General features: G+C 43.8%; 1 protein-coding gene across 9 annotated transcripts in view; it reads left to right on the top strand.

Annotated features, from left to right (window-relative positions):
* LOC143259003 (uncharacterized) overlaps positions 1–24,786 on the top strand; it is a 416,598-nt gene that overhangs the window by 300,811 nt on the left and 91,001 nt on the right. For all 9 annotated transcript variants that reach the window (XM_076519703.1, XM_076519707.1, XM_076519706.1 and 6 more), the window contains one exon: positions 18,276–18,322. In XM_076519703.1, coding sequence (XP_076375818.1) covers positions 18,276–18,322 — 47 coding nt within the window. The remainder of the gene's footprint in view (positions 1–18,275; positions 18,323–24,786) is intronic.

Raw genomic sequence — 24,786 nt, 5'->3', positions numbered from 1 at the left:
ACATTGTTCCCGTGATTTACGGTCTGATTTGCATTCACGTGCCAACCGTATATCATGCATACACCCGTGAACTAAGCTTTCCACCGGTTACGTTACCCTTCTCTGGAATCTACTTTCGTACCGCCCGAAAAGCGTTTACCGAGGTGTTGGCTTTTTAACGGCGGCCAGATAATATTTCGCTTGCCAACCGTCCTGTTTGCTCACGACATGTTAATCCCCTTCGGAACACCCTGCGAGAAATTGGACGAGCGTGTGGGGAAGGAACAATATCTTCCTTTTACTCCAAGTTGTTCTGTAGAGAGGGAATCGGGAAATTAGAGTTCCGATTTCGGTCGACGTGAAATCAGAAAACTGATTTTTAAATTCGTTGTTGCAATTTTGAGTCGGAGATTTGAGCGAGTATTCCTACTTTCGTACGATACTTCGTAAAAATAAATAAAATAATAAATATAATAATAATAATAAATAAAATAATAAACCCATGGTAAAAATAAAATAAAAATGCGATCGGTATTTTTAATGTCGTCGAATGTTTGACAAATCTGTACATATTTATGACATTTGTACAAAGATCCTGATTCCCATAATAAATATTACAACACGTTATCAAAATCAATACATCGTCTAATGTCATCTCACCTGACGATTGACAAAAGGTCGCAAGGAGGAGGAACGATGATTTCTTGAATAGCGTTAGCATGAGTTCATTCGACGACTGCGGGAGACAGAGCCAGTTTTCGCAGGTCCGCACACAAGTACACGACGCGCATCGCGCAGACACGCGTACAGCGTCGCTCGGGGTAGCTCACGTGCGAACGAGGCATCCTTTGCCAGGAGCTGAACAGCCACTGATGAACTTGAGTCATCGATCATCCAATTAGCCGGGCGATCAATCATCCTGCTGCCATTTGCCCCGAACCTGGCGGACGCCCTCGAGCCGGCATGGAGCGGAGCGTCGAATGCCTACAAGCACGGTCCAGCATCCTTTCAACATACCCGACGTGTTCGACCCCAACACGCCGAATCCCTAATCAACCCTTTTCAACGCGTGCAGTTTCGGGCGAAACGCTAACCTCCACCTCCGCCTACACCTCCTCCTACGGCTCTCGTTGCTCGCGGCCCCGCTTTTCCCTCTCGTTTCGACGATTCCGTCGATCAATATTCGAAGAAACACGTCGATGCCGCGGCAAGCATTAATTGTGTTTTATACAATTATAAGCACCGCTGCGATGCCGTGGAATTCGATCGGATCATTTCCGCTGTGCTGTGTATCGGTTAAAATCATTCTAGAGCTTGAAGGTCTCCAAAGATTCTCGTCTTTCTTCGGTGGAAGTTGTGAAATTATTTGCAGTGCAAATTAAACTAAAGGTGCACATAAAATTAATATTCTCTCTATTGTTTAGATTGAATTTTAAGGTAAAGTAGGATCTTCCACCGACGTAACCCATTCCTTTTCAGAGATGGTTATCAATGAGACCGGAGCAATCCTTTACGTCGGTGCGCCGTGCTTAATTTATGTTGATGGATCTTTACATTTCAAATTGGCTACTTAAGCCCTATTATTTTAAAGGCAGACCCGGCCTCTATGGCGCTGCGACTTACAGCCCTTTACGAATTCGTTTTCGTCTAACCGCGAGGACTGCACTCTTCTTCTCGATTTCTATCTATTTCCATAATTTCTTCGTAAAAGATCATTCACGGGCGCTCTGTTTAGCTCGCTCTTTGAAGATCGCTGTGCAACTTCACAGTTACGCGAAGTTCGCATTCTCTGACGTTCTTTTAAAGTGCAAAATCGTTTACTACGGTCTATGAGGATTATGTGACAGTAGAAACGATAGCGATCGAGTCCAAGAATATTTATTAGATCGCATTTCTCTTGTTGCTACCAAAAATTTGCAGTGTATTAATAATTGCAATTTGCACTGTAGATTTAACACGTTGAACGCCACGTCACCCATATCTGGGTGACGGCTGTGTTTCCGCAGGGGCCCCGTCACCCGTAAACTAGTGACACTATTCTTCGTACAATTAAAGCAGGATTTTGGAGGTAATTTATAGTAGTTTCATTTGTAACATAGCTATGACGAGCATAGACAATATTTATACTAACAAATTATACTTATCTTTAAATTTGTTTTAAAAATATTATAACATTTTATTAGTTACGATAGAATTCGTTAAAACATTGTAAACATAATTGGGGTGACTCTGGACACTCAGGACAATACTTCTGTTGTAAAACAGTCTTTTGTAAATTTGACGTAGCACCGAACGCACATCCTTCTTATAAATTTGCCGTGAGTTCCGGGAGAAACTCTACCGAGATTCACGCTGGGCGTTCAACGTGTTCCTGCATCTATGACAAAAACAAGCAAACGGAATTTAAAATCGTATAAAAGAAATAATATTTATCCGGCTCCTGTTGCTTGTAACCGAAGAGATAAAAGTCTTAATAACACTAATTGAAAGTGATACCAGAGTCAAAGTATTAATGAATCGAACCGTGAACGGAAACAAATATTTAGAGAACCTGGAAGAGTCAATCAATGGCTGATCCAAATGAGAAGATCAAAGCCGCAATCATGCAGGAGAGGTGACAGTGATGAGCAGCCACCTGTCGCCGCGCGCCGACGGACCAGCTCTTCAAAGAGCTCCATTAAAAAATCATTTCGCCGTCTTCCATAACAAAGTGGAATCCGAATTTAATCGCACTCGGAGGAAACGGGAGAGCAATACCCTCGGGGGGTCAAGTGCTCGTCGGCTCGGTCGATTTACCAGTAATTTTTTCCGTTTTTTTTTTGTTCCATCGAGAGATCCGCACAGGGGCCTACCCCATTGGTGAGAACTCGCGCGGAAAGATCGGAGAGCGAAGAATACGTCGGGGTTCGTTCCTAGTTGGCTGATCGGAGTCTGTTATACTCCGGCGTCATGTGCAACGGACGCGACGCGCGAATTAACAACTCACGCGTCATATCGCGCATTATTATCCGATACATCGAGTTATATATCAAACACCTTCGGCTGGCAGTCGGGTAACGAACGAACGCACACCGCTCGCGATTTACGCGGAAAAGCGCGCAAACATCGTGCTTAACGAAGCTCCGGCAAAGGGGAAGGAGGACTATCAGTTCCAGACGAGAGTCAAGACACCGTTCCGACGTGCTCAGTCTCGCGTGTCGTTAACGCACCCGAACGTCGTCTGACGTTCTTCGTTCTTCGACGACTGCCATCGAAGCATTCGAACCGATTCTACCGAACCATTCGTGTGGAAAAATGATGTGCGACACCTGCATACGAGAATTAATAAATCATTTAAGCAATGATTCTTTGTAGAATATGTTCAAAGTGACACCAATATACAGGATGTCTCATAAAGGAATATTTGTGTCCTCGAGGATGTTAACACGCAAAAAAGGGTGATTCCTGAGGTCATTCGAAGTAACTTTTTCCTTAGCGAAAATGCAATCCGCTGCTTCGTTTACGAGTTATTAACGGAAAACGGTGACCAATGAGACGGCGCGAGACGGCCGAGCCAATGAGCGGAACTGGACTTCGTGCGCTCATTAGCTGCGCCAACCGAGCTCTTCTCTTATTGGTCACTGTATTTCGTTAATAACTCGTAAACAAAGCCGTTAATTGCATTTTGAATGATAATTCATCATTATGTGACAGTAGAAACGATAGCGATCGAGTCCAAGAATATTTATTTGATCGCATTTCTCTTGTTGCTACCAAAAATTTGCAGTGTATTAATAATTGCAATTTGCACTGTAGATTTAACACGTTGAACGCCACGTCACCCATATCTGGGTGAGAAAATGTCTATAATGTCTATAAATATCTACGACAAATTGCAATTATTAATACACTGCAAATTTTTGGTAGCAACAAGAGAAATGCGATCTAATAAATATTCTTGGACTCGATCGCTATCGTTTCTACTGTCACATAATCCTCATAGACCGTAGTAAACGATTTTGCACTTTATAAGAACGTTAGAGAATGCGAACTTCGCGTAACTGTGAAGTTGCACAGCGATCTTCAAAGAGCGAGCTAAACAGAGCGCCCGTGAATGATCTATTACGAAGAAATTATGGAAATAGATAGAAATCGAGAAGAAGAGTGCAGTCCTCGCGGTTAGACGAAAACGAATTCGTAAAGGGCTGTAAGTCGCAGCGCCATAGAGGCCGGGTCTGCCTTTAAAATAATAGGGCTTAAGTAGCCAATTCATCATAATAATAATTCATCAGGAATGACCCCTTTCCAGGTGTTAACATAATTATGGGACACCCTGTAGGTTCAAAATAATCTTTATGAATCAGTTGAGTAGCACATGACAATCATGACCAGATAAACGTTAGAGACTAGTAATGATCAAATGAGTAGAATGAATCACTAACGACAAGTCAAGCAAGAAGATCTATAATGTCTAGGCAAGTAATATAAGCCATATGAGATTAGGTATGATCATTATGCGAGTAGTTCTGCTTGCTGATGACTATCGATTAATCCTCCTCACTTACGATCATACAAGTAAAGGAGATCGACTGCACCTAACTAGTGTTGGACAGCCATGATTAAACAATCAGTGATACATGATCGGCCGAGTGGAATACATCAGTAGTAATCAAATAAGTGAAAGAGGTCAACCATGCACACGCAAGTAGAGTAAGTCTACCGTACTCAAGCAAGTAGAACGAGCCTGCCATGCCACAGTAACTAGAACAAGTCAGTCACATTAACCAAACAGAACAGTTCGATCAACACTGATCTAATAAAACAGGACACTCACGATCAGATAAAGTAGAAAGAACCAATTAACCTTAAACAAGTGGTACCCCCGAATTTTCTTCCATCCACCATCTAACAATTCCGTCCGATGAACCCGCAGCTCGCGGACCACATTGGTATCCACACTGTCGCCAACAGTTCCAAGGAGGAACATGGCAGAGGCTTCTCTTGGTGTCTAGCACGGAGCCAGGACACTGTTATTCCGCGAAGAAAATTCTTTAATGAGTGGAAGCACCGTATGCCCTCGAGTACTTAAGTTCTTACGCTTAGGAAAATATTTCCTAGAGAGAGAAACAGCAACGCCGGCTCCGGCAACAAACCGTGGTCCTCCTTCTCGGCAGCTCGCAGAGCCCGTTGGTAGCAGACAGTGGAAAAGGAAGCCAGGGGTGGCGCGGGACCGCCCGCCAAGCGCTAAGCCGATAGGCCGGGAATCTATGGAGTGGGCGCGGGAACGAAAACCTAAGTGTCGGGCGGAAAACGTCTCCTTAATGCTCTTAACGTCGTCACGCTACTTCTCCGCTCCTCCTTTCCACCTTCTCTCGACCGCCCACATAGCGCCGCTTCCTGCCGCGCAGGATAAATACCTGTCAACGTTCAAATTACGTCCTGCGCCCAACTTCGTTCTCCTCCTACCTCTTTATGCGTTACCGGGAAGAGTCGAAGGGTTCAGCGAATTGGAGCTGGCTCCAACGATTTCTCGTTTACTCCTGACGAACCTGTGCACGCTAAAACATGGTGTACTTGATACTAGCTTTTTTTTTAGTAAGTCTGAAGATAAAATAAAGGGGGGAACAGAAACGAAGAGGAGCGTGCTAGAATGATCTCAATGAAAAATTGATAATCTAATTTCTAAGCTTGATTGTTGACTATCACCAATTAGTTCACTATTTTGAAGATTATTTTTCAGATTATTTACTAGGGTAGTTGACTATTATCACGTGGATACTATGCTGCTTTGGCTTGTATCGCAACAAAGTTATGAGTATGCGCACATTGTGTGAACTAATCTGAAATCGGTGATAGTTGACAGCCCGCTTGCGGATGGAAATGGGTTAAGAACTCGTGCTTCGAAATCAGTCCGCTTAATGAACCGGAGGCAGCAATTCGAGGAGAACGTTCTAACAAGCCAATAAGTAGACCGGCCAATAACAGCGTATTTTAGTTCGAACGATAATGAGTCCGTCGAGTAGCGGCCACTTCTAAGCGATTCGCGGTGGATTTAATAAAAGTTGCAGGAACCCGTGGCACCGGAAGCCAACCGGCCATTTCCACTGTTCTCTAGGACGGTAACCGTAACAACGAGAACTCGAGTGGGATAAAACGGATGATAGGCTTCTTCTCTATCGGGAGCAAATAATGAAGGCGGAATAGAGTGGCGGTAAGGACGGAGGAAGCCCCGGGATAAATCTCGAATAATCGGAAAACGGGTCGTCGAAATCGAGGTCTGCTATTGACTGGCGTGCAGGAACACCAGCGGGGGTTGGAAAAAGACGAGGAAGCCTGGCATCGGAGTGTTAGAGCATAAAGGTAGAAAACAAGGGCGTTCGGTCGGGTGTAGCAGGGGGCAGAGGAAGGATCGGAGTCTTAACCGGTCGACGGGGGGGACAATTATTTACCGGGGCGTCTAGCACGACGTTCTAGCGTGATGCTACCGTTGCTCCGCCGAGGACGAGAGGCGAGAGTCCGCGGCTGTTAATTGCTGGCTGTCAGGGCCACGCAGTGACACGGACCACCGTTGCCGTGGGATTGCCTCGTCGAAGGCTCCGCACGCGTTTACCGAACCCTCCTTCCTGGGGAGGAAACGCGCGAAACGACCAACGCCGGACTTCCATCCTCCTCATCCTCGCTATCTGATCAGATACGATGCAAGCTCGAAGGAATTACGATCGCGTGTTCGTTTTTCGCTGCCAGGCAAACCAAAACAACTCACACCCTATCTGCAGTTTTACAATCGTTGGTATACTAAAGTCGCTTGTTTCGTATCCCTTCCAATAGCTACAGAATTGAATTTCTTTTACAAATTGAATTTCTACAATGTTTATGCGACCATGTAAGTAAATCACTGTAAGTAATCATTTTATAATAATAATGCATTTATTTAAACTTTCCGCTGTTGTTATTATAACGTATATTCGAATCAAGAAATTTATTTAATCGTTACCTTAAAAAATGTTTGTACAATTTCAGCAATTTCAAATTAAAAAATATGAAACTGGTCATTAGGTTATGTGATCTACGGTATTCTGAATTTCGCGTTCTATCTGAAACAGCAGCCACTCATTTCTGTCGCAAATGCTGCAATCTAATGACGAACCCACTCATCACAAAGATAAGAAAAGTTTTTTGCATTACGATAAATATACTTCTGATACAAGAGAGACATTTTAGATCATTTTCAAACAAGGACAAATTACAAAGACAAATAGAAAATTCAGTTTGAAAGACTGCACAGAGTGTGCCCGATTTGTACGAGTAAGAATGAGTGTGTGGACGTACGAATGCAGCGGTTGGTAGATGGGTGTGAGTGCATGATTGCGTGGGTGAGACAAATGACTGATTGATACGTATCAATCGATATTCGCATCGAGCGAAATAGAATCGGTGTGAAGACTGATTTTGGAGTGAACAAGGTCATTTCTCCAGGAACGGAGACCATCGTCTATTGTCTTATTAATAGATTGATTATTCATTGCTTGCTATAGTCTCCTACAAATTTCAGAAGTGGGATTATGGTCCATGTGTCCTGACGCGTTTAGACAGTTTAACGTTAAAAATTTGGAAGTCAGATTTGGTTATTTGGGTTATTTGGGGATCTGTTGAGGATCCATGGCCGAGGACATAGTGTCAAGAATGGCCGAGCTGTGGGAGTCGGCATTTCTGAGATGGTTTACGTTAAAAGGATTAGAAGAGAATGTGTTGTCGATTGGCCGGAATAGCTTAATTGGTTAAAGCAGTCGGGCCGACAAGCGAAAGATCCAAGTTGAAATACCGATTCCGATCGATCGCAAATAGATTCATTTTCTCATACATACGACACTACGCAAGTATACACGTTAAAGACTTGTTTCTTTATGAAACAGCTTGCGCATACTCGGATCAAAACAATAGTCTTGAGAGAATCGCAGTGAATTTATAATTCTTGAAAACAGAATAGTATGCAAAGAGGCTAATCTACACCAGAACCGGCCACCGTGAAAAAAAGAGCGCGACATCCCAGAGACGCCATTAATGTAACTGTCGGTACATTAGCTCATCGAATTAAAAAAGCAGCACCCTCATCTCTGCTCGGTTCCTTCCTCTCCCCCCTCTCTCTCTCTATCTATCTATCTCTCGTGGGAGCTGTCCTTATCGATCCATCTCAATTACGGAAGAATCAGGTGGCGTGGCACCGAGTGGCAGCCGGGCTGCGCGAGGTGTCTGTGACAATGGTGTTTAAGATGATTACCACCCCGATTCGTCCCTCGTTCCTGCGGTCGCGAAAGAGAGAGGACCGCCTCCGAACGCCGAGAGAAAAATCGTCGTTAGACAAATGGGATGTTTTATCTGGCATTACGGCATTTTATTTGAGCGCCGATTAGAGCTGCGGGAAGCCTGCTGCCGTTTCCGAGGGGTAAACCGCCACCACCTCGTCGCAAGATTGAGGTAAAACGATTTGTAGACCCGCGACACACGCGAGTCATCGGGGATTTCTGTCCTCTGGGATTGGGATTTTGATCGAGAATAACTTGAAACATCAATTTGTATCCGCAGACGATCCTGCAGATTTATCTAATCCATCAGCTGTAGAAGTTGAATTCATAAGGATAAAGTAAATTACGATGGATTTTCTAGTGATTTTAATTTCAAACTATATCTGCAGCTGGCATTTTTCATAGAACTGTTTTCTTTTCATATATTTATTGTTACATTGCTTTAGGAGTTTTCTGTTCTGCACTATTTTCTTAGTAAAACAATTTCGTTTATAACGATTTCACACTTGAATTTTAGATTGTATTTTTCGAACGTTCATACGTTTTCTAGTGATAGTTGCAGGATTGATATTCAAACGAAACTTCGCGAACTTTTATTTGATTTATGATCCACTTCCGCAGTTTTATTTATTTATTAATGTATTATTCTTTAACTTATTATTTAAAAACATTCTTGAATATGTTTCCATGTTTTTAATATATCATCCAATATATTTTCTTACTACATGTTAACTTAATTTTATTGGACAGTGAAAAATTTAACGAACAATTTGAGCACAATCTAACATGTACGATTAAGTTTCAAGAACTAATTTTTTGTTTCCATCGCACAATCAGTAAGAATTCTATGATTTCTATATATATTCTATATATTTCTATATATTTATTTCTATACATTTCTATATATTTCTATATATATTCTATATATTTCTATATATTTCTATATATATTCTATATATTTCTATATATTTATTTCTATATATTTCTATATATTTATTTCTATATATATTCTATATATTTCTATATATTTATTTCTATATATTTCTATATATTTATTTCTATATATATTCTATATATTTCTATATATTTATTTCTATATATATTCTATATATTTCTATATATTTATTTCTATATATATTCTATATATTTCTATATATTTATTTCTATATATATTCTATATATTTCTATATATTTATTTCTATATATATTCTATATATTTCTATATATTTATTTCTATATATATTCCATATATTTCTATAAGTAACACATTAGATCTACGACTAAAATGAATGTTGAAATCGTAAAAATCGTGTCGAAATAATTTTTCAAGCTGTCGAACAATCGTATTGTGTTATCTCGATCGAATTTCTATGCGCCTGCCGCCGCGGTCGCTATTTTTCTCCACAAAAAGACGAGCGGTCAAAGGGATCCATGGCCGCCCTGGCCGGGGCACAGTCCATTACTTTTCACGCGATACAGCGGCCGCATCAAAGTTTTCCAGCTACGAGTTATGTAACGAACACGCGGGGTTGCGGCGTTTTGATGACGAGGTGAAAAACGAATAAACGAACGAGCAGCGCGGTTGCCCGGCTCTCGCTCACACGGTCATCCTAACCTCGTTAACCGACAGTACACCGTTTGCAGGGTAATCGTACGCGAAAGGGGTGATGGGACGACGAGATGAAGGGGGTCCTAGAGGGATAAAGAAAGAAGACATAACAGAAAGGGGATCTAGAAGTCTCGCAAGCTACCGCTTTCTCTATCCGGAGGTCCAGAGGCCTCTTATGCGCTGTTTAACTTATCCATTTAAAACTCAAACATGCGAAACAATTAATTAGTAATTAACGCTAGCCGGTCGTAGAGGAAGGAGCAAAAGAGAGGAAGAGTTGGAAGGACGATAGGGTGTTCGCCCCTGGGGTGTCTGCACCGCCCCCTGAAGAGGGTACCGGCTGGGCGTAGGAGGCTTCTGCAGAGGCAAGAAACTTTAAAGTTCGGAACTTTAGCTCCGCTGTTAGCTTCTAATTAGCGGACAAACAGTTAACCTCCAGATACAGCTCGCCGCTCGACCGTGTCTAGGCGAAGGATATTCTAAGCCCGGCGCACGTGAATTCTGGCCCCGATTGTTATCATCCACTTCTTCCGCGGCGAAACTAACGAACCCAGGAACATTAGGTCGATGGAAAAGTTCCGTCAAATTTTTCTCTCCGTTAATTATTTCCGTAGTATCCGCTGCGCGATCCCTGGATGTTCTCCAGAGGATTCGCGCGAGTTCTGCACGAACGTAATTTATCTCCAAAGCCAGGCTTCAATTTTCTGTTCATTTCTAATTCTTCCTATGGTCGAAATCACCACGAATTCAAAGCTAGAAGTTTCCTATGCAGTGCACAAAGTATACAGGATGAGTTATCTCAACGTGTTTGCACCTCAAATATCTTTGTGGTTTCTAAGGATACACCAAACGTCTTAAGGACAAAGTTGAGCGTGTTTTTATGTTATTATTTGTTTTAGCTATATCAAGACCACATTTATTTTATTAAACACTACAACCCTTCTTTAATCGTCTACGATGATAGCCTTTTTAAGTAGGAATTCGGTGAATATAATTATTTATTGAAAGATCTCAGTATGTTGACTACAAGATTCACTCGTGTTAAACATATCCTGCTTTCATATCTGATACCTTATATGTTTCTAATATCTCTAAAAAGATAACATACCATTCCACCTTGTCTTTAAGACGTATCTTTAAAAACAATATAGTATAATATAACTTGCTTTTATTGCCTGCTATCGTGTGACAGTACCAATGTCTTCATAGCGTATAGTGACTGGTTCAATTCCAACCCATTAATTACGATGGTCAGAGCACCGAGGCAGTTCTCTGGCCATAACCACGTTAGTAAAATCCCGGGGACTAATAGAGAGGACAATTCCCTTAATTTTTCGTTCGGTGGAACGCTAACAAAGTTTCCCACGAGCTTCGAGTTCCCGGTCCGCCTCTGTCCGTACAATTACGAGCGGAGATTTTAATTTCAAATTCTTCACTCGTCCCCGGTCGGATAAATCGGTGGTCATTACGCGTGTCCCCGATCCCCCCGTCCTCATCTTAGGCGCGGCTACCTTGCAGATTGCCTGTCACTCCGTTCTCAAATTGCTCGGACGCGGTTCGCGTCGTTGGGACCGTGACCGGTCGATCGAGCAACGTTCGCTGCACATGGGCTAACAAACCTTTCGGCGATGCTGCGAACGACAAACGCACTCGCTGCGAAGGTTTTGCACGAAGGGCACCGCCGCGTCGTTCCTCGTAGGCTGATAGGGTGGCGGCGACGAGTTAGGTCATCGATGGTGTGAGGGTTTCAATATGCTTCGACAGTAGTTACGATACCCAGGCCTGGACCCGCCATAGATCGGAGTGGATGCAGACCGGGGCCGAAGAGGGGCCGGAGGGTGGGGAGGACTATCGTGCTGCGGTATCGGTCGCCTTGGTTATTTAGGAAACCATATCAAAGTTTGAGTTGGCTGGTTGCCGGCAGTGCGCAACCCTCCTATCGTGGCCTCCGCTTCTGGACAATGAGATCTCTTCCGGTCTCGTCGAGGTCGCCCTTGACGTTCGTTACCGGACCGAATAACGGCACCTTGAGCCATGAAAATGGTGGCGCATTGAATCCCTGAAGAGCTCTGCTAAGAAAAGACCCGTGATAGATCGGACGGCCATTATGTCCGAGACCACTGCCCACTGCCTTTTCACGTCCGTAATTGTCATTTGCCAGTCCCGCGGGGACCATCTTTCACCTGAGTCGCGAAGCAGTGAGCGATTATTGATTCGGTATCTTTTAACACTTAGCCGACCGCGCACGCCACAGAGACCTGTACAGTTTCCACCACGCTCGGGAAAGCCAAACTGCGCTGTCCACCGCGCATTTTTCTGAGGTAGCACGGACTGAATTCGCTATTTGAAATCAAAAACGTCCAAAAATTATTTATGCGATCAATTATATCTTACGGTAACAATTTCGTTCAACGATTTCACATATTGCTTATACAAAATTCGAATTTAAAAGTGTATAATAATTATTTTTTAATGGTTATTCAAAAAGTATAGTTAATAGAGTCAGAAAATTAAGGACAGTAAAGATGACGGATAAATAACGTAACTCAAATATGGAACAAAAAAGCAGTAATATATCGTGATGTTCAGGCATTGTGTTGATGCATGCAGTTCGACCATATGCTTCAGTTCAACTCTAATATCATCTTCTGTCCAATCATCGACGCCATTGACAATAACATTTGATTCCGAGTCATCGGCAGAATCATCTTCCGATTCACTCAAAAGGATTCGTCGATTAGTCTGTTATATGGGAACGATGGTGCTATTATTGTCGTCAACTTCACAATCACTTATCAGTAGATCAATGTCTTCAGAACAGTCTGATAGTATGTCCATAAACAACTCATCACTTGAATTGTCACTCATGTTTCTGTACATTTTTAGGGATATTTTTTCTATACTTCGTTTCACACCACTTGTTGAGAGTTACAGCAAGGAGCTTAGCTTCTACACTAGTATTTGCAAGTTGAGCGGAGTCTTATATATTCGAAAAAGTCGTGAGAGTGGGGTGTAGGTAGCATTTCGATTTCTAATGGGTGTGGTGTTGATGTACATTTTATTATATGTTGTACTCTATAGAAATACCCGATCGGTCGGCCACCGACTAGCTTGGAAATGGGTAGATCTATCCGATCGGTCGGCTAAGTGTTAAAAAAACATCGGTTAGGTTTCTGTGAAGTTGGGCCTGCTAAATGAACTTCTCAGCGACCCTGTTGGAAACGAAATTAAGGAATCGTAAGAAAGAAATAGAGGTGTTATAATTTTGTGAAAAAATATCTCGTGATCATCTCCCTGGGCTTATTTCACTTCTTCCCGCCACAGATTTACGTCACCTGATTAATATGGCAGCGGAGATACTTTTTTTTCCATAATTTCGTATTTCCGAATAATCGCAGAAACTTCGAGAACGTTCTCCTGTATTCGTTTCAGTAAAGCAATAACCCTCTCTCTGCAAAAGCCCCCAAAAACTTGACGTATCATTTTTTTTACCCGCGAGGCTTGAAACTTTCAAACAAATACGTTGGCAGAACCCGTTGCGACGGAACCGACGATCCCAAGTTTAACGCTGTATCGCAAGTGTTATCCACCAGAGAAACATCTATTCGTATCTTCTCGAAAGTTGCATACAAGGAGACGTTCGCGCGACGAGTTCACGGTACTTCATCGTTCTCGTAAACAGTCCCGGCAATTAGCGGGAAAAATCCCGTAAGCCTGACGCGCTACGACAAGGCGTGACGCGGGACGGCGGCAAGGAAACGATGAGGGAGGCGGGCAAGCTCTACTTCTAGCACTCTGCTAGGAGCCGCGAGTTCTTCGGGAAGGGTCGAGAGATTTAATTAAGGCAGAGAGCGACGACGGACAGAAAGACGAGTCGCTACGTCGTGTAAACTCGAGCTCGTCCGTCGTTCCCCGTCGGTCTCTCCCTGTCGTAGCCTCGGGAACGGGACCATCCTCTCTCCTTCTTCCCATTCTAGAAGATCTCTCGAAAACTCGTGAGAACGCTGCACACGTATACGACGTAGATCTGTCCGACCGAGCGTGTGCGTCAAAGTTCGTCAGGCCACCCCCGATTCCAGCCAGCTGAAGTTTCATCCGACCGGTCCTGTTTCCCTCATCGACATTACACGGACCTTGTACAGGGAGACGGGCCGCGGTTATCAGCGCGATGCTCACCTGTACGGAATCGTCGGGACACTGTCATAATTATTTGCGAGTCACGGGCTTGCGGGCGTTCCACTAAATCACCGTTTAATCCCAAAGTTATTTGGTCTATTGACCTATTTTCAGGAGAAAGTTGTTCGACGCTCCCTCTGCAAAGTTATCTCACGTAGGCGAACAGACAAACTGCATTCTTTTTCTTTACGATCTAGGAAAGAAAGGTGTTGCGAGTAAGACATCTTAAAATTTTGATTGCCACAACTTTCGTTCGTTAATTGTTGGTTTTTTTAACCCGTTGCTGTATGTTATCAGATTCTTGATGGAGATTTTTAGTAATAATCTGTTAAGTATGAATATTTTTTGTTATTTTAAGCTAGAATACAATTCTGTTCTCGTGTCATTAATATTTGAGTACTCAAGCAAACGTAGGCACACACACAATTTGCTTCTAAGAAAAATTACTAATCATTGTAACTATGAAGAGAATGGTACGACGCTTAAGACCATAGGTTTATTTAAGCTCACAGACAAGAAAAATGACAGTCTCACCGAACATTTCACATAGAAGTTATTTGATTCCGTCAGGAAAAAATAATGATAATGTACGATGATCAAAATTTGTTTCAGATGACCGTGTTTAAGAGAATTAGGTCATATTACAAACCCTGAAAACATAAAGCAAATTGCAAACGTCTCTAAGGATATATAATCCTCGAACACTGTGCCACGCATAATTTATCCGGACTACCCGAGTCCTTTCGCATTAAGTTTCCTCGGTGGTCCAGGTCCTTCATCGGCGACCAATCTGCAATCCAGCAATAGCGAGCCGGTGCTTTTAATCTGCTCGTCGAGCATCGGCTGCGGCATGGCGCCAACTGTTCCAATCAGGCAGAAGGTGGACGTAGAATAATAGCGTCAACACCGCGAGGTCGGGTGCCGGTGTCACCGTTCCTCCGTGCTTATTTATTATACTTCCGCGAGGTGCTTGTCAGGCGGTCGTTCTTCCCAGCACGCTGCGAGCAGCGCAGGAGCAGCATCATCTGTTCCGCGGTCGCGGTTTCAGCGTCAATAATTCGCAAAGGCTGCGGGGCAGCCTCTAACCGACTGATTTCACGCATCTGGCGTTTGGTGGTTTAGTCTGGCCTGGTCCACGTCGGTTGCGCGCCTAGAGGAACGGGCGAAAGACGACGATGGTAACGTTGGAAAGCGTAGGATATAGCGTAGAACAAGACGATAGAACGCTGGTGAGAAATAGACGTTGGGAGCGAGCATGATAGAACGATGTAGATAGCATGAGAGCGACAGAGAGGCAGAGAGAGAGAGAGAGAGAGAGAGAGAGAAAAGGAGGAGAGATCCTCTCCGAGAGAAAGAGAAGGAGAGAACGGGCAGTCCCTGCCTTGCCGCCGTGGTGGTCCCGTGATCAATATTCCTTACCCCCTTTGCCTTGGCTTACCCCTCCGGCGCGGTACGGGTGCCCCTTACCTCGTGAAAACCCTCCTTCTACCCTCACCCACATCCTCCCACCTCCCTTCGGGGAGAACCCGGGAGAAACCCCTGAAACCCCTCTCGCACCCTCGTCTTAATTAGGAGTCTGAATCTGCGGCGGACACGCGTATAAGGGTAGGCTGGTGGAGATCGGAGGGAGGCAGCCAGGGGGCCAGTCGGGAGGGAGGGAGGTGTAGGTGGGTGTAGAGCTAGGGCAAAGCCAGACGAGCGTCGTGTCCGAAACATTATTCCCAACTTTGGTACGATCGCCAGCGTCACGGCCGCTGCACGACCCTTTTTATTATTCTCCGAAAATAAACACATTTGCGCTTCCTTGCCCTCTCGCGAGTCAGCCTGCTGCAGCCCTCGCCTCCAGCGCGCCTTGTCCGTCCCTCGTTCTGGACGAAAGAACCTCGCCTTCCTCGCTCAGTAATTAGCTCTTGTTCCGGCGAGCCGGATTCACGTTCCAATGGCCCGACCCATGCAGGACGATGCGTTACCAATGTGAGACTCGCTTGGGCACTGAACGATTGACTTGAACTTTTGGTCTACAGGCTGCTGTATCGTGCACAGGTCACATACATGTCTCCTGTAGGTCCTTATCTCACTACCCTATTATTAATATTCTCTTAATTTATAATTTGTAAACGTTGTTTCTCAATGTTTCTTTCACAATTATTCACAACTTTCTACGTATACAGAGAAGACAATTATGTGATCTCGTGTAGATGAAACGTTCTATACATTCTTCGCTTGCTGATACGAAAGAGAATGAATGAATAATGATTTGAATGAGACCAAGTTGGTTTGTTCTATCGTCGTTGTTTATCGGTTTGATTGAACTCAGCACATCCCTAATTCCCATAAACGATCCAGAGTGACCTTCCACGAAGGTAAGACCTCGTAAAACCAAGTGAGCTTAAATGTGCTTACCTACTGCATTCGTGACTTGCCATCGCAGATATTTCTTTGCTTCTTCCACGATGAAATCGTCAGTCTAGCAATGACCGCGATCGACGCATAAAACTACAGTAATTACTCCCGAAAATTCAAAATTTCGGGTTCCTGTGAATTTCCCTGTGCTAGTCCCACGCCTATGTAATTTATTGGTACGTCGATGCTAAGGGTCGACAGTGTCGGTCAAGCGTGTGATGCGGCACGCGACGCGAATTCTCGGAAGATAATAGAAAATTGTCAGTTTGGGTGAGACTCAGATAAGAAAAAATGCGGAGCTACAAGGTACGTGACCAATGTCCGTCGAATCGTGGCACATGACCTCCGAATTGCCTTCGAATCGTGGCATCTGGCATCCGAATTGCCTTCAAATAGCGGGACGTGACCTCCGAATTGCCTTCGAATTGCCTTCGAATCGTGTCAAAAAATTAAAAATAAAAAAGTTAGGTCATCCTTTTTATTCTAGCATTATTATATATCCATATTAATGTTCACCGGCATGCTGACCGCTGCTTTTTGTTGCCAACTGCCCCGAGTTTCTATGAAAACGAGCCGCGAGGTCCGAAGAATCGCGACTTAATATTCTCAGATCTGCCGGTTTCAGTTCCGATCTCCGTACATTTCTGGGATAAATTACCGTATATTGAAAAGTTCTGCATCAATTTGACCCTAATTCCTCCTGCATTCTCCTCGCAATTTAGACAGTCCGCTGCGAAGGTACGTCTCGTCAACAATCGGCGTCACCTTATTTTCGCCGACGAGTTTCTTCGTCGGGTAACGATTTGGGGCGAGGCAGCTCGGCCGAACGTCCAGTTCGATACTCTCGACTGGATCGAGGGGCGAAGGAGGCATCGGGGGGCACGGTCGCGATAATGTCAAAATAATTAATTATCGCTCGAGGGTTCGGAGGGAGTTTTGAAGAAGTCGCAACACGGCCGCGCCAGCCTGATACCGCCGCCCGAATCTTTCGTCGGTGAACGTATTTACATGCATGGTACATACTGCCGGGGTACATAGAGGGTAGGTGGCGGTGAGGTTGAACCGAGAGGATATTGGGGTTAGGCCATTCATTAGATTACGGGAATTCGGTGGTACCCGTTGAGCTGGGGGCACGGGGGACTACGGGGAGCGAAAATGCGGGACTGGGTGCACGATCGAGGACCAAGCCTTGCACACATTAGCTGTCGCTACGGAAATGCGCAGCCGAAGGCATGGAAATATTATTTTGCTGGAGAAACACGATCACTATCATTTCTTAAAGAATTCTAACGTAATATCTGGACGATGCGGTTGATCTCCAAAAGTGGCTTCTTAAAAATTCTGTCAAGAAGGAGACACGAAAAAATCGTACTGCCTACGGAAAGATAAGGAACTACCAAAAATAAGAAGTTAAAATGTAAACATTGAATCCATTCTTCGTCTGTTTCGATCGTCTACTTGAAATTTATACTGTGTAGTATGCAGCGACGAGTACTTAAAGCAATTTCATTGCTAGATTATGCTCCAAAGTTATCTAAAAAATTCATGTTGTATTTGAAGGTTTAAGAATTATAGAAACATAAACGGAAAGTTGAACGAGCTATCTGCGTACGTTAAACTTTTGTAATGTACATATCTGCAATTTTGAACGAATAAATTCAGCACATCGTATAACTGTTTCCAGAAACAATCTGTTAATTACACAATATTTTCAATATGCGTGCTCTACACGCCTGTCCACAATATTTCTGTTCACGGTTTGCCGAAGTTGCTCCGGTTTGTAATTAAGAATTCCAGACTAAAGTGAACTTTTTCTTTTGTTTCAGAGTCGGCCCTCGCAAGGCGGGACTATCCCCGCCAAATCATGAATAAGGTAAGTGCAACGACGTTAATCAGACGGGTTGATTAATAATTGGCGAGGCAAAAGCGTCGAAATCAGCGCGGAGGTTTCCCGGGGGCGCAACGTGTTTAGCTTCGATACGAGGAAAGTTGCGCGCACGGTTACCACCAACACGATCGACGATTTGCACCTTCCATCAGCGAGTACAAGCGAGTCAGTTACTAGGGAAGATCGATCCAACACCTTTAATCGGTTTTCATGAAACATACTCCCCCCCGTTCATTGCGTGCTCGTACTTTTGCTTGCTATTACTTCGGTGGCTTGTGCCAAGCAATCAACAACGCTTTCATGAGTGAAAATCCACTGATAGAGCCGTAACGGTGCTCGACGACCCATATCCCAGCCGATTATTGAAATCTGGTAGAACACTGGTAGAAGGCGGATCCGACGAAATATTCTACGAGCCGCTGCTACTGCTCGTTGTTGCACGCGAACTCGCCGAATCCACGAATAACTCCTTCTTTAACGCTGAAAGACACTAATAACTTTGAGCTTCGTTAGCAACATTCCAGTTCTACCTGTCCTATATCTTCTCGGGCTCGCAAAGTTTATTTAGAAAACGATAGTTTGTTAAAAACGATAATTATTAGTTAGGTCGATCAAATGAATGTTCGTTCTATCTATCTATCTAACAAAAGAACGAAGACGGAAGCCAATCAGTGCAAGTCCATTTACTATAAAATTGAGATAAATATGGATTTTGTAAATCAGCTGTAAAAAGATAACAACGCAGCGGATTCAAATGGCGAATACTATGTCTGTCGGATAATTTTTTCACTTTTCGCTTTATCCACAAGAAGATTTTCTTGCTTGGCCTCATTGTATGCAGAATATTTATCGCTGAACGAACTGGCAGACCAACACGCGACCGGTGAAGGAACGAATCGATTCTCTCGTAAACATTCTCGATCCAGCGGAATCATATTTCGCTTAGAAATCACCGGGTACGCAGCGCGCGATACAACGCCGGGGCGTTGCATAAGCAGCAGATTAACAGAAAACTTTACGAGTCCATCGTTTTCGAAGTTGCCTGGGATAACTAAAATCAGAGGGAAAAGTTTTTAACTTCATTGCGCGCTTAGAAGTCGGTAACGCTGTAACATAGGAGCCGACGAGGAGGTTGGAAGGGGGCTGGAAGGGGGTTGGAGGACGCGGGGCGTTACATGAAGTCCTTCACGCCCGCCTGGATCTGCATGTTTGTGTGTGTCGGTTACGCGTATCTACCCGGGGAATGTATATGTATAACCCGTGCCTCATTTGTAGGCCCTTTATGCGCCGTCTGCCTTTCCTCATTATGCATTGTACATGAGAAAACTTCCTTGGAATCTCTTTCCCTCTTCGTTCCGCCAAGGCTGTCGGCCTCTCCCTACCTCCGCTCCCATTCGACGATGGGTGGTGTTGATCCCTTCGCCACCACCCTCTCCGTCCACCCCCGCTCCCATCTCGTCCTCCACGTTGCCCCCCTTTCGTTCCTCTTCAGCACTGTGTGCCCCGGCTGGTAGTTCTGCTTCTTTATAAACTTTTAATGACGGCAAAGCCTAATCGAGAGAACGAGCAAGCATACCTGGCCTCGCCTCGCGAAAGCTATCCAAGAAAATCAACGCTGCTGAATCTCGATTTTCGATACTCGAGGGCGAATGGCCGACAACAGTCGCTCCGGCAAACGCTCGCGGAATCCACAGTTATTCGCGATCGTTAATTGCAATCGGCTCCAAAGATGCCTACGTGATACGCTTCTTTTTTTCCAAGCAAGAGATCTGCGAATTAAATATCTTTCTTTGAGAAAGATAGCTTTCGCATCACTTGACGCATTTTGGCTGAAGCTGTTTCTTTTAATTATTCTTCTATAGGGAGACGGCCCTGCGGCAACGATGTGAGCAAGTGGTAAATATAAAATTTATGTTATTTTCCTCATTCCGAAAATGTCGAAGAAATTATAGTGACATTTGAAGATCGGTACAGAAGGTAGTTTGGGTAGCTTACACAAGTGTAAGAGACTTTGCAGAAGCAATGATACCGAATGTGGGATTCCCTTCAATCAAAAAATTTTTCTAGACTTCGATACTTTCTTCTCATTTCAAGCATCTTTACCTAGAAACAAATCTGCCTCATCAAAGATTTATTAGAAAAAGCTGTTTCAACAAAGATTGAAATAAAAAGAAAGTATCTAAAATATTTTTTCAATTTACAGAAACGCTCTTAGACCAGTGTACAACAAACCCACACTACCAGTTCCTCCTCTATCAATCTTCAAGTACTATTATAAAATTTCGAATATTTTTTGGAACGAGAAACATAGTAGAATTTTTATATTTTCCGCATGGTCAGATTGTGGAGAGATTACGAATTTATGCATTTCTGTCAAAAATGTGTGGATGAAAAGTGAAACAGTTGAAAATTATGCATCCATCTCTAGTTGTAATTTCCATCGAAATTACGGAGCTGTGTTGAAAATGCACAGGTTGCTGCAGCAGTATCGATTAGCGGATGTTTTTGGTAACGACGCAAACAGAATCGGATCGCTATTACTTGCACAGGCCACTGACAGTCCTTTCTTACCCTCCGTAAATAGGGGACAACGAGCACGTTAAAACCTACGACTCCTAAAACACGATTAAACTAACTCTTAGTTATTTCTTCCGTTCACCCCGACGCGTTCATCCTGCTCCGCCTTTATATACCTCGCTCCTGATCGTTGGTTACGACTTTGTTGGGACATCCGAAGGAAGATTCGAAGATGAAGACGCTATCTTAACCACCACCGATAAGAATACCGGGAAAGTCCAGATACCCTAAACAATTAATCCATTCACTCACCCTAACATCCATACACGATTCACAATTAGTGTTTTGCAACATCGACATATTCTACCTCAATTGCAACGCACAGGAACTAACTAGCAATTGTGTCCCTTTTTAAATCGGATTAATAGATAGAAAATAATACGATAGTACTTTTAAGTACCACCTTTTTCGGAATTTCAACCGCTCGGTTTCGTGACAAAGCATAAAGTCCTCAGTCGAGCAATGAAAAATAAGAGAAGCGGACAGTTTAATATACTGGGCAGCGAGCGAGTTAATCGCAAGAAATGTAAAATTAAATGCACGAGCAGAACGGACCGGGAACACTCTAAATTTCGTATTAATACGCGCGAGAGCACCGCGGCTCGGTTTTAAAGCAGCGTTTAAAGTCGAGCACGAAGGGATGAAGTGTTCCGGGCGCCATTTAGCGGCGGCACTCTTTCATAAAGGACCTTAATAAAAATCCCAATCTAAACAAGCTTAATTTACGTCCGCCACATAATTACCTACCCCGGAGGCACGACCCGGGCAGCTCGCTCTTTTTCTCCCGTGGCGTCGGCGAGCCACTTCTGGTGCACCACGAGAGGAAAGAGTCCTCCGGCTGCGGGGGCGTAGAAAGGAGGCGCGTGGAGGGCTCTCTGAAAAATCTAAGAGGCTTAAAGCATTAAAAGGGTTATATAACATTCATTAGCAACGGGTCAGCCTTTGTGAAATTTCCCTTGGAAGCGGCTGCATCGGCCGGACAACGCCGCCTTCTCGTCGTTTCCCTCTCTCGCTCTCTTTGCCACACCGGTTCCACTTCGCCGGAGCTCTCGCTCTTTCCCGAACCTGGCCGTTCTGTAACGGTCCCTCGTCTCTGGGGGTGCAGGATAGTCACGTGAGCTGCGTATCGTCCCGCCAAGGGGGCGGCAGGCTAGGAAAGTGCCGGAGAAAGGAGAGGAGCAAGAGGAGGAGGGTCCGTCTCTGATGAAGATGTCGCACACGCCGGGGACCCTGGGCGAGATTACTCGGGTTAGAACCCGTGGACCCTGGTCAGGGCACATGCTAATTGCTTTATTTGACATCAAGAAATAATGTACTGCTGTTCCACGGCACGGACGCCGTCGTGCGGGACCTCGCGAGGAAACGAGAAACCCCTCGCGCCCTCTTCGACTCTCGTGTCCTGGTCCCAAAGTATAAATCTACGGACCTACTACGCCTTACTCCGCTGGATCGTTAAGTCTTCTTAAGTTACCCCGAGAAGTATTATCGATACCTGAGAGAGAGAACGTGGTTTAGCACCCATTCTTCCGAGATTTGTGGCTGTGAAACTTGGGATCTATGGGAATGGTTCTTTATGGCAGATTTGATCTTACAAGCTTGTGGAAGTGTAGTAGTATAGTTTATGACAGGAATGGGTGACAATATTCAAGGATATATAAAATGGATAAAATCTCACATGGATTTAGATTTTTCCTTTGCTTTAGTGATATTTAGTGTCATAAAAAGGGAAGATATTTACTGAAGTGAATCTTTCCAAACTATTTAAGGAAGTACATAATAGTACCTAACGCTGGATATTTCGATAATCTTGATGATCTGTATCATTTCTAAAATGTAGATCTTTACGTAGAATAATCAATTGCAGCAAACAAGAGCTAAAACAAAATCTCTCTTGGTAGATCTAATATTTTGTATCTGATTCACTCGTTTGTGTCATAAATTCGTAAAGTTTGCATTCTACCTGTCCACCAAATTTATTCTTCAAATATATGATAGTATACTCTTGGTATCCTTTGAATAAACTTAATCCTAATAATCTATATAAATTCAAAACCGCGAGGAGTATCAGAATATTCCACGCATGAAATCGTTCCTAGTGCCAAATGCTATAAGTGAAGGACCATTATCTCCAGCCCTAGGCCCACATGTCCAGCAAGGTCCACTATAAATAAAACCAAAAGTGTTTGCATCTGGAGCGTTCGACCAATTCATGGACGCCAGTACGTGATGTGCTTGGTCACCGGGAGGTAGGATCATTTACCTCGGACCTAATAACCTTTAGTTGGCCCAATAACCGTTTCTCGGAGTTACATATGGAGGAATTTGTATTCGAAATCGGGCAGATCCAAGGGATGATCGTAGCTTCCAACGCGGGGCACGCATATTTCTCGTAAATATGCCTGTTCGGTTGGCCGAGTAGAGAGCGTTGCCTTGCAAAAACGGAAGGGGCAGAAGACTTAGACGGCCGACAGGACGTTAGGGTCGGCTTCGACGTCGCCAAGGGTGCATTTCATCTTCGAGAGCGTCAGCTCGGAGACCGATCGGCCGTACGCTCGATGTCGAATCATCCATCTTTTAACGAATCGAACCTGATAGGCCCGGTGTTTTTGAGAGCAACTGTTGCCTTCAGCTCCTTTTTTAGTGCCATCTGTACGTTCATAGTGCTCCGACTTACCTATGATCGTCCATAGCCTACGATTCCTTGTACAGAGTCGAATATTTATAAGAAATTTCATCGAAATTAGAATTTCAACAAATATGCAAATGTTTGGGTCGTTTCTTGTAGACTATGGGTTTTTATGCGAAGGTAAAATTGTTTACTTTAATTGAAGCAATTGCAGCAAAATTGAGTTCCCTTCTTAATGGAACTAATAGGTTGAGTAAATTCTTCTGATGTTTTACTGTCTTGTATTGCTTTTACACAGTTTTAACTTTAACATAAATTTATGAGATTCGAACTTCAGCCTAAATTATTCTATAATATTTTTCTAATTTATTTGTTGTGTAAACCGTTTGTTACAGAAAGTGTAATAATAGCGAATACACGAGAACGAGTGTATAATAACAATAATAAGAACAATAATGATTGTAATAATAGTAACAGTAGTAACAGCGAAACAAGAATTAAGGACGGTCGCATAGATATTAGAAAGGTAATGAACTTGAATGAAAATTGTTATAAACGTGGCGGAACTGAAAAATTGTATCCATTCCCACAAATAGTATATCGATCTAAATGTATTCTTGGTGCGCCTAGTCTCCCCAACGCAGAACATTTCCTTTTCTTCCGAGTTCCGAGTGTCTCGGAATTTCTTGGAAAGTGTGGCGTAAATATTTCATCCCGCGAAAATATAACGAGATTCGTGCGATATATCTTTCATCGGACACGGTCGGTCAGCTGTCCGGTTCCACGTTCAATTTTTATGATTAAACTTTTCGTCTGTCTCGTGTGTGCGCACGCTTGTCGTGTTCCATCTGAGTTTATCAATAATAACTTGGGATTTATCATTCGCGGCATGTGAAGACGCGATGAGATTCGAAGTTCCGCCTCGATATCACACGTTGTTGGAACGAAACGATTCGTACGTTTCGTTCGGTTTAATGTTGAGAGAGAGAGAGAGAGAGAGAGAGAGAGATCCGCGAATAATTAGATATATATAGTATTACGGAGATCAAATGCGCGGGTGTCTGTATTTTAGAGGAAATAAGTGTACTGGGAATTGGATGATCCATCTCTTGTCGAACAGGGGTCGAACATTGGACGTCAGAAGCTTATTTCTATCCGAACTTCTGCCTTCGAAAGCGTCCATCATGCCTGGACAGAACACGTTCCCCTAGGCAAACATTCGTTAATATTCACCTGTGCCGGCCGA

Source organism: Megalopta genalis, chromosome 3 (genome assembly GCF_051020955.1).
Source record: "Megalopta genalis isolate 19385.01 chromosome 3, iyMegGena1_principal, whole genome shotgun sequence".
NCBI classification, from domain to species: domain Eukaryota; kingdom Metazoa; phylum Arthropoda; class Insecta; order Hymenoptera; family Halictidae; genus Megalopta; species Megalopta genalis.
The sequence above is the reverse complement of the archived record's forward strand: the minus strand, read 5'-3'. Positions and strand labels throughout refer to the sequence as shown.